Source organism: Nannobrachium achirus (genome assembly GCF_963921795.1).
Source record: "Nannobrachium achirus genome assembly, chromosome: 5".
In the NCBI taxonomy this organism is placed as follows: Eukaryota; Metazoa; Chordata; class Actinopteri; order Myctophiformes; family Myctophidae; genus Nannobrachium; species Nannobrachium achirus.
Window position 1 is genome coordinate 15,461,520 of NC_137814.1, and position 16,365 is coordinate 15,477,884.

Sequence of the window (16,365 nt, forward strand, 5' to 3'; positions counted from 1 at the left end):
TGCACAAAAAACATTCCTTGGGCTATAAATGGCCCAAGAAAACACCCACAAAACGGCGAAAAGTGATGACTCGTCACTTTTCATCGCTAAACCATAGTTTTCTGGGGCCATTTTTAGCCCAAGGAATGTTATAATAAAGCCATGTCAATGGACACTTCAAATCAGGTAAGGTTTAATGAAGTATAATCTGTTTTTGGCATGAATATGTGTAAAAAATAATTACTGTGGTCCCCCCCCCCCACCTTGGAAGACACAGATATGTCTCTGCGTGTGTGTGTGTGTGTGTGTGTGTGTGTGTGTGTGTGTGTGTGTGTGTGTGTGTGTGTGTGTGTGTGTGTGTGTGTGTGTGTGTGTGTCTTGTGTACTCGGGTGTATTGGCACTCTGGAAAGAGAGAGAGACAAATGTGTGCGTTAACAATTTCCCTGTGTTTCCTGTGTTTGTTTTTTTTCCCCCTACTTTTTCTGAACCTGCTGGACCTCCGCCTTATCAGTTAAACACACTTAACATCAAGTCAAGCGCTCCAGTGTTCCATTACCATTGTATAGTGAGACGCGCGGGATCAATATCTCAGCGCCAAACACTCAGTTTGTGTGTGTGTGTGTGTGTGTGTGTGTGTGTGTGTGTGTCTCTCGTTTTGTTGAGAGCGATGTGGAGCTCTTGCTATCGGATGTCAAAATCAGCATCCCCGCCCCCTCCGGTTTTGCTGTTGAAATATGATGAGCTAAAATGGGAAATGGAAGAAAAAAGGAGAGCGCTGGGTGCCGAGCATGGTTTTTTCCGACTCGAGTAATGAGAAACAGAATTGCGGCTGCTGTTTTAAATCGAGAGCAGTGCCATTGGAAATGCATTAGGGTGCGTTACGGCCCCTTTACTTTACAGTGTAATCTGTACACATCCCCAACGCGAGGCCTTTTTTTATGTCGGGTGGATGGACGGACGGATGGATGAATAATGCATGCCCTTAAAGAACATGACACAAAAGCACCAGGTGATCACAATAGGGCTTGTCCTCCCAGCCATGCCATACGACATGAATGTAATATCTCAACATTATTCAGCTTTCCCTTTGCAGCCCTGCTTGGATGTGTATGGCACAATGGAAAATACGGCCTGACCTCCACAACGAGGTAAATATAAAGAATACTGATGAGTTTCAACAGAACGGGAGCGTGAAAAGAACCGCTCTGGAAAGGAAAAGCAAAGAAAACATGCATTAATGTCGAACACATCACCGGCAGCTTTAACAAGAAGTGCTGCATGACTAAATACACATCCAACAATTATCTTATTCCACGAAGCTTCCAAGGCAGGTGCTGTCAGAACGAACGCCTCGCACACGCGCCTTTGTGAAAGATGACAGGCTACCAGAGCAGAAAGAAGAAACACACACACAGCGACACCACGAGAAACGAAAAAATTAAAATAAAGATATGTAGACTGCGACAAACAACAAAAAGAAAACCAAGGACTTTGAGAAACGGCAAAGATCAAACAAAGAGAAAAGCCAGAGAGACAAAAGAGTCAAAGGAATGCAGACCAGCAGAGGCCTGGAGTGACAAGCGAGACAAAAGTTTAAAAAGGAGAAAAAAAAGAGAAAGAAGACGGAAGAAACCGAAGTAAACAAGGAAAGGAGCAAGAGAATCAGAGACAGAGATTAGACAGGGACAAATAAAGACAGTCAGGCACAGAGGCAGAGACGGAAATAGAAACGGGGAGGGATGCCTGCCCTGTAAGCATGGTTCAGTGGTGCAGGGACACTGTCTCCTTTCTCATAAATGTCACTGTAATCCACTGAGCGTGAGCCAACTTCAAACCTGACATCCCTTCACTTAAAATCACTTGGCAGGAATATAAGGCTGATTTGTTCTTGTACAAGGGCATCGTGGACCAAAAAATAAAGGCTGATCTATGTCACGAATGCGACGCGATGTGAGCTTATAGGTCTGCTATTTCCGGGTCGACAAACGCGGTTGTGCGATGGAGCATAAATTATTGAATTATATTCATGTTAGGGGTGGCAGGGGTGATTGAAACAGATTGATTTTAGATGTTTTTAGCCATGTTTTCAGCCATGTTGGCAGGAGCATAGGGATTTAAGGATGGTATTATTGGATGTTTGGTTCAAACCACTTTGGTCACATGGGACAACGGGTACGTGTCATGACACACAGAATACTGAAGGCAAAATATAGGTTTCTCCTTTATAAAAGAGGTGTAACGATATGGTTACTGCATCGTCAACCATATGTACGTATCTTGATGCGTATCGTATCAATCGCTGTTACAATGTATCTTGCATCCCTAATACCTACAGTATACTACCAGATTCTGTTTGTCTCATTGCCGGACACACATACAGATGGACACACATACAGATGGAGAGTCCAGTGGACTGCCTGTGGACTTGCCTTTTAGATCGTCGACATTTCTCGCGGACAGGGCACACAAGCAGGTGTGCACGGACAGACCAAATGAGTGCTGCACAGACCTCCTAGGCGGACATCTGCTCCCGCTACACGTGGACCCAAGGCGAACACGGAGCAGACGTTTGCCTGGGTCTGTGCAGGAGTCACTATGTGAACGTCGGCGTAGTTTATATGGCGATTATAAATTGAGTTTATGAACCGGAATTAATTAACTGAGAAACACTTCTCACAGGACCAGTAGCATGACCTATTAACTGCATTTCTTATTTCCTCCTCAAGGTATTTCTTTACAGTTTGTTTTAGGGAGACATTACGTCTGAGGCTTTTCTTCCCTAACAGTGTTGGAAATGATCCGGACACCGTTGGGCTGAGCACAGTCGCTCTGCTCCGTAATTAAATAATTTGATTGGTCATGATTGAATCCACCCATAAAGCACACCCAGTGGCAATGTATTAAGCCTAATCCAACCTGTACGCTTCATGGTGGTATGCTTGTTTCCCCAAAATTGGGCTCTCCTGTAAGCACATACTTATTGATATTGTTCTCATTGGGGATTAGAGTCAGTACCCTGCGGCGCTTGGGTGGTACAGGTCCCTGCCCACCACCACGGAGGGTGGTGGGCTTTATGTGGGCTTTATGTGGGATTTAATCCGCCGTGGTGCATCCGACTTTGACACAATTGGTCCGTCTTCGGGGGAGGGTGGTGATTATGTGTCATTGCGCCTATTAGTACAGGCTGGGGCGGCATCTGGGGATAAATGGGCTATGTGATGGGGCCAGTTTTGCACAGTATGTTTTTTATCTTTTACCAGTTGTGTGTTTTCATTTCTTGTGATGATTATTTTGCTGTACAATATGTATTCTGCTGCTGCCCCAAGAACAGTTCCCACGACAATAATGGGCAGGTCCACACAATCACGACCATCAGTGACGGCTGCGGGAACGGCGCAGGTGTGCCCAGTTAATCACCAGAGACGTCAGAACGAACAGAGAGCACAGAGACGCCAGAACGACACAGGACAGGAAGGACGCCAGAACGCATAGCACACAGACACCACAGACGAACGCCACAACGAAACCGCCAGAGAAACGGAGCCAGACGACGGGCGGCCGAAAGAGAGGAAAGACACGGAACCAGCAGTGTGGACGTGGACTATCAGCCATCGATCGAGGCGACAGAGTGAACGAGGGGAAGCCACTCAACGTAGCAGAGGGGCCAAGTCACGACTAGCCCCTCTCTCAAGTTAAGTAACCCCTCTGTGACACTGGCGTGGTGATACTACTGGGTGTGCTTTGGCGGGCTGTCCTTAACCATTGTTTTAGTGTAGTCGTGGTGCTTTGTATTTCCTTTTATTGGTTGCCTAGGCCTATGAGCAGTTTCCCTTTTTACAAATAATGAATTCATTGGAACACTTTAGTCCCATCTTGGCCTGTTTATAGAGTGTATGTTTTTATTTATGCTTTAAACTTTACTATTGGAGGTTTTATTGTTTTGTTATGCAGTGATTGTATTTGTCATAGGCAAGTAGGCTATTTGTGTATCGGGAACTGATTTCAATTATTTGTGTGACCCTAAGGAGAAGAACTGCAGGCCAAAGAAGGACAATACCATTTAAGGACTGAAGGACCTTGTTGCTTTCCCCAAAGGACTGGACATTGCTAAGTAGAGTCTACAAGAACCTGTTTCATCTCCTTGTTGTTCCCCTGTTCCATTTTATGTTTTTTTTGTTATTATTATTTGGCAATACATCTGTTTATTGCAACCTTGGCTGATTATTTCTTTGCTCCACACCTGGTAAAAAAAGAACCTGTTTTATAAACCTTTTGAAAGTTTGATTGGAGTTCCTGGGCTCTCCTCCAGGTGGCGTTGTTGGCAACTTATTCTTTGTTACTTTTTAACCTCACCACAGCTACTCTACATTTGAGTCAGGGCCCCTCTGTTAATGTCTGTTTCAAAACCCCCATGAGCCACATATACCCTAACAACACACACACACAGGAAACTAGTATTGTTTCACCCTGTTCTGGGTCATAGATTTTACAAAGTAATCTTGAATGCTTGCAACCCCCTCTTGGGGGGTGGGGGGGAAGGTAGGGGGGAGGTCAACGCTAGAGGAGACAGCGGATACCCAGGACAGCAAATGTTGCTGTCCTGAACTGCCACAGCAGTGGCGGCATCTGTGCTAAGGAGGGGGAGGTGTTTGAGCAAAGGGAACAGTGAGTCTACTGTACACATCTAGTCCAGTAATCGAATGTAATTTTGTAGTATGGCTGATTTCAATTTTATATAAGCTACATTCAGTAATACCACAATGAATACTGAATAGATGCCTTAATGGTCCACGTCACACTGATAAAAACCAGTACGCGCACGCGGTCTGCACCAAATGAACCCCACCGCCCATGATAAGTGGTCACTGCACTCACGTTTATAAAATGCATTCCATCAAACTTTCAGATGCTGTTTTTCTCCCAGGGTGGAGGAAGAATGTTTAAGATTTTGATTGTGATTTCTCACTCTTTAAGTACTGTATGTAATCCTTGGTTTCTGTTAATTATGAACAATAATAGCGATTCAAAACGGCACTGATCACGGCATCAGAGCTGCTACTGCTAGTCCATGAATCTTAATTGTTGTTCTGTCCTTCTGCGACGGTGTCGCATGCAGACCTCCAAGCTCAGAACGGTTGCATTGGTGACGCAATGTGAGCTTGCATATCAGCTACTCTTGACGCGGAATACCGTTTGTTGTGTAATGAAGTATATATGTCTCGATAAGGGCACACCCATGGGTGCACCTCACTGGCACACAAGAGGAGGTTGAATAACCAGTGCTCCACAAAACAATAGGTTTGGGGATCTGTTGGGAATTGATTACATGATACAGTCACCTGTGCATTTATTTCAGTCTCAGTGTTTGTAAACACAAACACAAGATTCGTGTTAACACTGTATAAAATTGATATGAAGGGGTAAGATATTATAAGCATAATAGCTTCTTCCTACTTCTTTTCGAACACTTTTATGATTTATTGTTTGAGATGATGGGAATTGTTTTATATATTATATTTTGACTATTGTTTTTATTGCTACTTTTTATTGTGTGATGTTCGGAATAAATAAAAAGAAAGAAAGAAAGAAAGAAAGAAAGGGTGTGTGCGCACCCACAGTACAGTACAGTACAGTACATCTCTCTGCCGTGGGCATGTGGTTTTTATCTTGCTTGCGGATGGCAGCCAAAAAAAGAAAGAAAACCTCCCCTGCTCCCCATTATGAGGTGACTTCTCTCTCTGCAGATGCTGCCTGGTTAGGAGGAATGTGGAACACCTGTGCTCAGGGGTGTCGCACCGAATTCTGGGCCCTGGGTTGGCTGGGTACAAGGATTCACTGTGGGCCCCCCCACTGTGAACGCATTATTACACATTAGGCCTATTTTGTGCTTTAACTATTGAAAAATAGCAGTTTTTTTGAAAAAAATAAAAAAAAACTATGTCAGTGGTGCTCAAACTTTTTCATGTCAAGGACCCCCAAAATTATATGAATTTGGCCACGGACCCCCATCTCAAAATATTTAGTTCCAGGGACCCCCAGAAAATTTGTGCAAGTCTTTGAATATTTCAAATCCTTCTAAGGTTTTTTGAAAAAACGTACGGAATGTCAGTGGTGCTCAAAATGTTTCATGTCAAGGACCCCCAAAATTATATGTATTTGGCCAGGGACCCCCAGAACAAATGTTTGCTTAATAAATACATACATTCAAACATTTGCACACATTTTCACGACTTTTCAAAAATAGCAGATCTACAAGCTCGCATATGAGCTTGTATATCTGCTATTTTTTCAATAGCTAAAGTATGAAATAATGAAGCCCTCTCCACCTTGGGCCCTAGTAACTCAGTCCCACTTTTTCCCCCCACTTGTGACGCCCCTGCCTGTGCTGGCTGGCCAGAGGAACCTATTTAAGAGGTTTGCTGGGGGAGGGACAGTGTGCTTTGTTCTCTTGAGAATTACACAGTTTTACGTCTCACTTTGCCCGGACGAATGTTTCTGTTCTAGCCACCTGTTTATTCTCTTCCGTGATTTCTTTCTTGTTTCGTTTTTTTCACGTCGTTCTACTTTTGGACCTTGCGTGATGATTAGCTTTATTTAAGTGCTCCGCTCTAAGATCATTAGCGTGCTGTGTTCCCAGTTAGGATTCAAATTGTACAGTAGAAGTATTCATCTCAGCTGGCTGCACACGGGGGTCTTTCAGGAACTCATTTTTGGCTCTTGACCCTGTTTGTCGCTAGCAGTTGTTGGAGTGGCTCGTTAGCTAACACCCGCTCAGAGAGACTTTGGTGTTAATCCATTTAGAACGGGCACACATTATTATTATTTTATGCTTTAACTATTGAAAAATCGTAGATATACAAGCTCACAGCGCGGCACCGAGTGCCGCGCTGCGAGCTTGTAGATCTGCTATTTTTGAAAAATCGTGAAAATTTGAATTTTGACCTGATTCTATAAGCGTCTTTTGATTCCTTTTAAGGTTTTTTGAAAAACCTATGTTTCTATGTCAGCAATCTGGCCAGCCATCGTCAAAGAAAAGGTTCTTTTCACTTAGCTGGAGCTCAGTTAGTCTGTTCTTGAGAGACTACTATGTCAGTGGTTCTCAAACCTTTTCATGTGAAGGACCGCCAAACTGATATTTATTTGGCCACGGACCCGCATCTCAAAATATCTAGTTCCAGGGACCACCCAGAAGCAAAATTTGAGTTACAAACGTTCGCTTTAAAAATACATATTCAAAGATTTGCACACATTTTCACGACTTTTTCAAAAATAGCAGATCTACAAGCTCGCAGTGCGGCACTCGGTGGCGCGCTGTGAGCTCGCTAGCAGTTGTTGGAGTGGCTCGTTAGCTAACACCCGCTCAGAGAGACTTTGGTGTTAATTTGCGTGGGAGGAGAACCTAGCGCTGGCAACCTTTTCATTTGGCCTTCCAAGGCTCTCGCCCGGCAGAGCTTGAAGCACAGGCACTACAATCATTCTGTAACTGACGGTTTGAACAAGGGGATAATTTGACATAATGGACCACATTATACAATCACAGTCGCTTGGGGCTTTTTATGCCATGCCGTGGCTGAGGCTGCTTTTTACACATTACTTTGGTTAAGTTAATGTTTATAAAAAAAAGAACAGCCATTGTAGACCCAAAGTGCTGCACACCACCAGATCAAAACAGAGCATCAACTTAATGCTGTACAGGTACTGTACCTGCCCCTACCTAAGCACAAAGTATGTATAACACTCAAACACTGTATAACACCAATTCTTGAGAATTGGGACATAATCATGTCCTGCAAAAACCAATGATTACTTATTTATTAACACACTAATAAGACACATTTTTGGGTGAAAATATATTCTAAGATTATAATTACATCTAATGATGCTTCTCCTCAATTCACGTTTGGTGAATGTAGCCTTGGCCAGGAAAATTTGATGTCTTCAGGCGGAATCAATCGATAATCAGGTGTTTCGATCCTTGAACCGCTACACCCTCCTGATGGCAGGGTCGGCAGTGGTGGCCAAATCACTGCCCATCTCCTCCTCCTGGCCAAGGCTAAACTCCCCTCTCCTGCTCTATTTATTTTTAACCAACAAGAGGCTCCTCTGGGGAGGTATTGGGTGGTCCCTCCTGAGGTCTTGAGGTGACACAGATGCGTAGAGTTCTCCAGGACTGTGGGGTTATTCCTGCCTGGAGCTCTCCTTCGTCTCACCAAATCACCAACCAAGCTGTGCACTGCAGCTTGGTTAAGGATATATGAATTAGACTATATGATTTAGTCTATACAATGTTTTGGTCTGGTATATATTTCTCTCGCTCTCTCTCTCTCTCATCTAAAGATTTACAACTATCACTGCTTCTGGTAAGGCTGAATTAATGCATGAATTTCCTTTTGGGAAATGTATATCCTACTTATGTTTCATAAAAGATACATTTATAAATGTGAGCTAGTACAAGCTCACACCACACCACAAAACATTCCAAGTTGAGAGAACACAGTACTCTATTTTAATTTGAAAACTTCGGTTCAAAGCATCATGTGTCTGTACGGTATCTCTATCTATCTCTGTCTCCACAAAAGCAGCAATGTCACAAAAGAACAGCAATGTCAATGTCTAAAAATATTCTACACAGATTTTATTATCACCTGTAATATCGGAAAATAAAGTTTGAAATAAATACATTTGTAGTCAGGATATTGTAGATAAGTATAAATCCTTTAAATACAATGGCTTTCCTCTGTAATCAATTTATTTGCTAAAGATTATCCACAAGAGCAAAAAGAATGGGAACAACACTAACATGTTTTATTCTACCTGGGCACAGTTGCAGAATATTGATCAGCTTTGTATTTGTTTCTTTCCATGTAGCCTTAGCCTGTGGAGGACTCATGAGATTACTGGTTTCTTTCATTCTTTCTTTTAAAGCCTTCACAAGCCTGGGATTGAAAGAGAATTCATGCCATTTCTCGGCAGTACCCTGCTTCAAGTGGGAGTTAAGTGTTTTGGTGAAAGGCTCTGATGGTAATTGTTGACAGAAAGGAGCAGGTTATTCACTGTGATTTCCCTTGCTGTTCCAGGGGAATACTACTCAACTGTGAGCATTTTCCATTCTAATAGTCTGGGACAACTCCCTCCCCAATGCAAGGGGACCGGAGTCATTAAACTGTGAATGTTTAAGGAAAGCAATTCTCCCACGGCACTAAAGATGCTTTCAATTTACATTTTAAGTTGTTGGCTATTACATATAGGAGGGGGGATTTAAGCCAGTTACCCATGATACCTGCTAATCAATCCTTTTCAATTGCACTGGGAAGCCCACACCGTTGATTAAACTCTGTGTCTTGTTTTCACTTATCCACTTTTTGACCATGATGGATCACGTCTATGGAGCTTGAAATAAAACCATGCAGCTCTTATGCTGCCAGTAACTGCTTTATAAATGTGAGACATGATGCCCATAGAGGGCTGCATTTTGCTTCTTTAGACACTTAAAGACTTGAGTTGACTCTGTACTTTAAATCTCTTCCCCAAAAAAGCTGATCTACAGGAGTTTTTAGTTTGCTATTTTTTGGAGAATGTTTCCCTTTAGAATATGGATGCTGCTGTTCATTTGGTTAACGACATTCATCTTTCCACTGTAGATAGATAGATAGATAGATAGATAGATAGATAGATATAGATAGATACCTTTATTATCCCAAGGGGGGAAATCAGTTGCCCAGAGACAGCACAGCAGTTTAAGATTACTGTATGATCGCTACCTTTACATGAGTCTGTTCACAATCTTTATTCACGTGACAATAAAGTAGCACTGACATTAAATACAATATGAAAAATGAAAGTTGAGCAAAAACAATGAAGCTGCTGTGAGCTAATGACTTAGACGTGTCATTTTAATTACAAGGTCATGAATAAATGATCACCAGCAGCTTTTGTTTGTTTTTTGTCACAAACGCAATGGAGAATCAATTAGCACGATTATTGGACAAAAACAAATAACTGTCACTAAGAAAGAGTCACCTACCTTGGGAGAGGACCCACTGGTTGAGTTTGACGTGGTAAAGCACAGAGCGAAGTCTCCAATGCTGAACCAGCGGATAGCCAGACACCTCGCTGTAGTTCACCATTCCTGGGGGGGAAAACACAGACAAATGCATACATAATTAACTAAAAATATGCAATTCTAGGATGTTGCAAGTGTGGTTGCCCTGCTTCTGACGATAGTCACAAGGAATCCGCTGGGAAACGTATTGCGTCTTACCATTTGTCCCTTTAATGCCCATACTGCACATGGATATCTCTGTAATTGTCAGTCCTTGTCCCTATTTGAGTGGCGCCAACCATTCCGTCCTTGTCCCTTTTATGCCCATATATGAAGATCCCTGATCTCATCAATATTAAGCCCATATCTTGGAATGCCCATATTGTGTCAGTCTCATGTGGTCTATGAAGTCAGACATCTATGATGTCAGTCATCTCCATATTTGGGAAAAGTTTAAGACTGCTGATGAAGCCGGTCGATTTGACATTATGGCCCAAGTGTGTGGCCCCAAAACTGTGGGAGTATCGTGGCAAAATACAGTTTATCCGAAAAGATGGAAAGAAAGAATATAGTTGGACAAGTACTATAGTCTGGTTGCCCCGTTAGGACAAACACACTAATCTGTTGATGTAATCTTTGGTGCTACTGTAGATCGGGGTATACAGCAGTAGTTCAAAAAGAAACATGTCCAGGGACCCCCTAAAAGAAGATTTGTCCACAGTTGTACAAGCTCACATAAGCTCACATCACTATGAATTGTGGCCTTATATGCCTAAGTGTGAAAAGGGGCTTACGTGTTTTTAAACTGTTCCTCAATTTTCTGGGGACCCCCTGGAAGACCCTCAAGGACCCTGGGGGGGTTCCCGGACCCCACTTTGAGAACCAGAGATATACTAGTATCTGCACTGGTAGACGGGACATAATAGTCATGAGCAAGATCAAAGGGGAGCCCAAGACCTAGTTCTTCAGCAGCCCCTATACATACACAAATTACATTATAATATCAGAATATTTTTATGAGACAGGACAGAATTCTGTGTTTTTGTGCTAGATCAAAGTGTAACTCAAGACCTCACTGCTATAGTTTACCGAAATACATACAGTATACGTTTGTAATAGTATGATATTCGATAGCAACAACGAATAGTGGCAGCATGTTTTCTTCAGCGGTAGATGAAATGTCAGCGCGCTACCTCGCCCTAGTTCAACATGCCTGAAGAAAAGCAGAAAATCCTTGATAAATATTAATAATATACAGTAGGTAATAATGTGACATGGTAGAGGCATGGAGCAACGCCCCCACTGGTAGATCAAAGTGTAGGCTGACACACTGGTTTGCCATATCTACAGAAACACACGGGAGACGATAATATTAACGAGCAATTTATTCATAAGAGTTGACATAGTAGGAGGAAAAGCAAACTTTTAGTGAGAGATAAAAGGGGAGCCCAGCATCTTGCAGTACTTCAGCACACACAGATAACACAATTTGAGATACAACAGTTACTGAAACACGTTTTTTTTCTGGATTATAATGATTATGATGAATGCAATTTAAATAGCATTGCGTGCCAAACACACAGCATTCTTCATTAATTCAGTCAGAAGACAACCTGGTACCTCAGTGTAATTAACCACAATAGAAAAAAGAAAAAAAGAGGATGAGAAGACTGCAGTTTATATCTGCTAAATCTGTCCACGGATTTGTGTTCTTGTCTATTTCTATCTCGGTTAGATAAAGCTATCAAAACAATTTCGTATTTCTAAGCAGAGTAATTTATTCAGCCTGGGTATGGTCTCAAACTCTCTGAATTAACAGTTGGACTAGAAAAGTAATTAGTAAAGCTTTTTTTCTTTTGACACTGGAAATAGCGCTTAAGTTTCAATTCATTACATGACATGACCCATGAGTGAACATTCCGTAAATGCAATGCTTCTATTTTAAGCTGCCGCAGAATGCACTCGCTCCTTCTGAAATAACAGACAAGGGGGAGGTGAAGAACTCTAAAACATAGTTATATTAATAGTGATAGTTGTACAGCTTTTATTGTTCTGATTGGTCCCCTTAGGTTCATTGATCTTAATGCATTGTCTCAACTCTACTGATGGCCCGATCACATGTGGTATGACTACTGTAGATGAAAGCATGCAAAAAAAAAAAAAAAAGAAAAAAGAAAGAATCAGAGCAAGGCACTCTTGTGGAAAAGTTAAAAAGCCTTTAATGGTTTGGCTAATTCATAACAAGAATGATGATCCTGATCATTTTCAATAGAAGTTGGAGACTTGGATAGGCGGATCACTTGTGGAGCGGTACGGGTATGACACATTATAAATCTAAGTTGACCTGGCTTCAGCTTAGTTTAGCGTTCCAATGACGTGTGAAGCGTCAACAGTCAAGTTTAGTTTTTCCCCCCACAGCTCCTGTTCTGTTCCATGAATGGAAGAAATATTCCAGGCATATCATAAAAAACATAAAAATAAAAATAGCCATTCTACAAGCTCACAGTGTGTTGCAACATGACGTGTTGTGAGGAGGGCCCCAGCAGCTACAGTTACTTCAGGACCATGGACAGCAACCACAGTAGGGCCTCTCTCTCTTTCTCACAATCGCAACATCCAGACTTGCGAGGTACCCCGTTGCTCTGATTTGCACCAAACCTGTCACACACATTGTTCAGGGGACTCTCTCTCTCTCTCTCTCTCTCTCTCTCTCTCTCTCTCTCTCTCTCTCTCTCTCTCTCTCTCTCTCTCTCTCTCTCTCTCTCTCTCTCTCTCTCTCTCTCTCTCTCTCTCTCTCTCTCTCTCTCTCTCTCTCTCTAGGTCGTCCTTAGACGAGCCCTCCATCTTTGAGAGCTTTAGGCATTTTATGGATTCCTGTCTTGTGTTCAAGGTTCTCAATGGGCTTGCACCTTCACCACTGAAACACTTCATAAAACATAGTGATAGTGGTGGCAGAACAACAAGGGCAACTACCAGAGGGGACTGTGAGGTGCCATTCAGGCAGAGTGTGTTTGGTAACACAGTCCTCTCTGTTAGAGCCTCCCATCAATGGAACAGTCTCCCTACTGAAGTAAGACAGTCCTCCAACTATCTGACCTTCAAATTTAACCTTAAGAGGTGGCTTAAAGCGAATCAAATTTGTAATCATGAGTAATTATCTGCTCCATCTTTCACTTACTCAAACTCGTAATACTATTTTACTATTTACTAATTACTTACAATCTATTTACTATTTTACTATTCTCAACTTCAACCTTAAGAGGTGGCTTAAAGCAAGTCAAACTTATAATCATGGGTAACTATCTGCTCCATCTGTCACTGGAGTCACTCAACTTGCTATAATAATGTCCCCTTAATGTTTTTACTGTACAGTTTTGTACAGTTTTGTACGTATTGTCTGTTTTTGTATGGATAGCCTTATCATCACTTTTTTCATCACGAACGAGCATGGTTGAGAACGCACACGCCTGGCCAAGCGCACTCCCTTTTCGGGCACAGTTTGTTTACACCGGAAGCATTTCATAAAGTACATTTTCTCACTCTACAGGAAAGTTTTGAACTGGTCTCAACGGATAATGGAACTGCAGGCTTTGATAGCACAAATCTCCATTGGTCATAAACATCACAGGGTAAGTAAAACGATAGAATACATGTCATTTATTGGGTGAACTACTCCTTTAAGATCTTGCTCTGTTGATTGACCCTTGAGCCCAAGTACTTGAAGTCCTATTTTTCACTCATTTAAAAAAGGAATGCATTTCTACATACAGTATAAGGAGTTGAAGTAGACTTTATAAATGGCCTGGGCAATATTCTGTGGCAATATAGAATAATATTCTCCCATACTGAATATATTGTCTCATGATGCTCCTGCTTTACATTGCTCTGCTTTACAGCCCGCTATGTTATCTATATTGATTTTATCAAATTTAACAACCCGTATCCCTGCAGAAAGCAATATGGCCTATCTCTCCTCTCACACTACAAGCTGCTCACGTGTCATCATCATCATAAGTGTATTTTTCATTTCCGTGCTCTGCACGGTCCATAAAACGTATGAATGCACGGCGCATCTGACACTCCTGATTGACTCCTTTCAAATCAGCATTGGCAGCAACAGCACAACATAAGGACATGTCAGTGAAAAACAGCCAGACAAAAGACATCCGTCATCTACAGACGCCACGTTGGAGACACGTCTGGTCAGCATAAAAGATGCAATCCCAGTCCTATTATTTATTATAGGATGTTGGCATGTGCAAATTCTTAAAGAACAACACATGGTATACAGTAGGTGAAAATGTGCTTTGGTCCCTTCTCCTCCAATCGCAGCTCAATGCCAAAGTATATTATCGTTTAAAAAATATATATGAATTCCAAACAGAGTCATCTTTGTGCTTTTCTACAATCACATTAAACGTGTTACAATTAGGGCTAGAGTTAGTTTTTTTGTTATTCTTCTGTCTTATTAGAATATAAAAATCCTAATCCTTTCCAACCTTTAACCACTTAAACCCTCTATACTTAGTCGTAGTTGTCCAGGTCCGACTCTATACTTGGTCCGCCCTTTTCTTCCCTCTACGCCAAATCCCTTCTCCTAAAACAGCTCATCTACAAGCTTCCCTTGTTAGCTTTGTACATAGGCTATTTTCAGTGAATGTTCCCCCAGAATAAGGACGCAGGAGGGTTCGAGTGCTTAAAGTCTACATCCTGCCTATCAGGCTGTAATGCGGAGCTGCCGTGGCCACGGATAGAAACCGTCCCGTCTCCCTGTGGCAGCTGACAGCCTTGCCGTGTTCACAAGCACATGTGGAAGGCATCGGGATCACACTCGCGCCTAGGACACGTATCCTGTAGCTATACGGACCGGAGACCGAGAAAGACAAGAGAGACGATGAGCGGAGGGAAGACCATAACACTCTGTGTGTGTGTGTGTGTGTGTGTGTGTGTGTGTGTGTGTGTGTGTGTGTGTGTGTGTGTGTGTGTGTGTGTGTGTGTGTGTGTGTGTGTGTGGCGGATGGAGACATGGTGAAATATAGATGAGACAAACAAAAAAAGAGATCAACCTCGTTGTGGTGTCTCGTTGAGGACAGAGGCATGTGTTGGTGGTGCAGAGGTCAATCTGTCACCGAGTAACGGCGGATTTGTGATGCGAGGAAGCTCCTCTGAGACTGTGTCAGAATATATCACCTGTCTTGAGGCGCAGGCCTGTTGTTTTTTTTATTGCTTGCAAGCAGAGTGTGGCCTCAGCCAACCCGTTCAATGATCCAATTCACATTCTGACCTTCTGGATTTTGTGATGTGATCACATCAGGTCTTAACGGGATTGGGCAGATCTGAATTCTGTCCACGGCGTATGCCTGGCTCACGACACCCATGCACACAAGATGTGATGTCAAGTTCTTTTTGACAGCGTGAAGTATTTTCCGTCTCTGGCATTAGCAGCAAAGAGTGCTGTTGTTGTCTTTGAGGACAAGACGAGTTCCGGCTCTTCTGTTTGTCAAACGCAAACGGTTCAGACAGGCCAAATGCTTGCCAAAAAACGCTTGTATCATCCATTCCGGTCTCCCTGTTTGCTGTACCGAATGGGGTAATGGGACACTGCCAGAAAGTCAATGACTCCTTTAATTGACCGAAATATGCAAATTCATGTAATGCATGGCATCGATACAAAATAGCTTTGACGCAGGATACCATTTATTTATTTATTCCCCTTTGGCATGGTTTTCAACTGAAAAACAATATGAATGCTACGAATTGTACGGAAATATAGGTGAACTGCTAATCTGACTGCCCCATATGGTCTACAGTATTGTCCCAGTGCATAGTAAATTCAAGACACATTTTGCTGTCACACACATACTGTATCCCCCCCCCCCCCCCCCCCCCCAAACAGTACGAGAACCACAGGCAATACATTAATGAAGGAAAGAAATCCAATAAATCACTAAGGAAGAATGCCATTAGCCGGCAACAGTGTCTCAGAGGGAGGTGCCATATTGCACTTATAGGTCCTTCAATGTTTCTTTGTCAGTAGCTATGCTGAGTTAGTTACTGGAAGAAAGAAAGTGCAAATTGGTCGTGAACCTAAACCTTATTTTATTTTTTTATTATTATTTTTTTATTTATTTTTTTATTTATTTTTTTTTTGGGGGGGGGGGCTTTTTTGCCTTTATTGATAGGACAGTAGACTAACAGGAAGTGGGGGGAGAGACAGGGAGTGACATGCGGCAAAGGTCGTCCGGATCGGGAATCGAACCGGCGACGCCGCCAGGCATCCATGCCTATGTGGCAATGCCTAAATGGTATGCGCCAGGACCCGTAGGCCAGCGGGCGCCCCCAG

At 42.5% G+C, this 16,365-nt stretch overlaps 1 protein-coding gene across 1 annotated transcript in view; it reads right to left on the reverse strand.

Moving 5' to 3' along the window:
- The window catches only part of astn1 (astrotactin 1), a gene marked incomplete at both ends in the record, with an annotated part of 673,839 nt that overhangs the window by 254,314 nt on the left and 403,160 nt on the right, over nucleotides 1–16,365 (reverse strand). Inside the window, one exon of the mRNA XM_080725574.1 lies at nucleotides 10,005–10,109. Within this exon, the coding sequence (XP_080581700.1) occupies nucleotides 10,005–10,109 (105 nt within the window). The remainder of the gene's footprint in view (nucleotides 1–10,004; nucleotides 10,110–16,365) is intronic.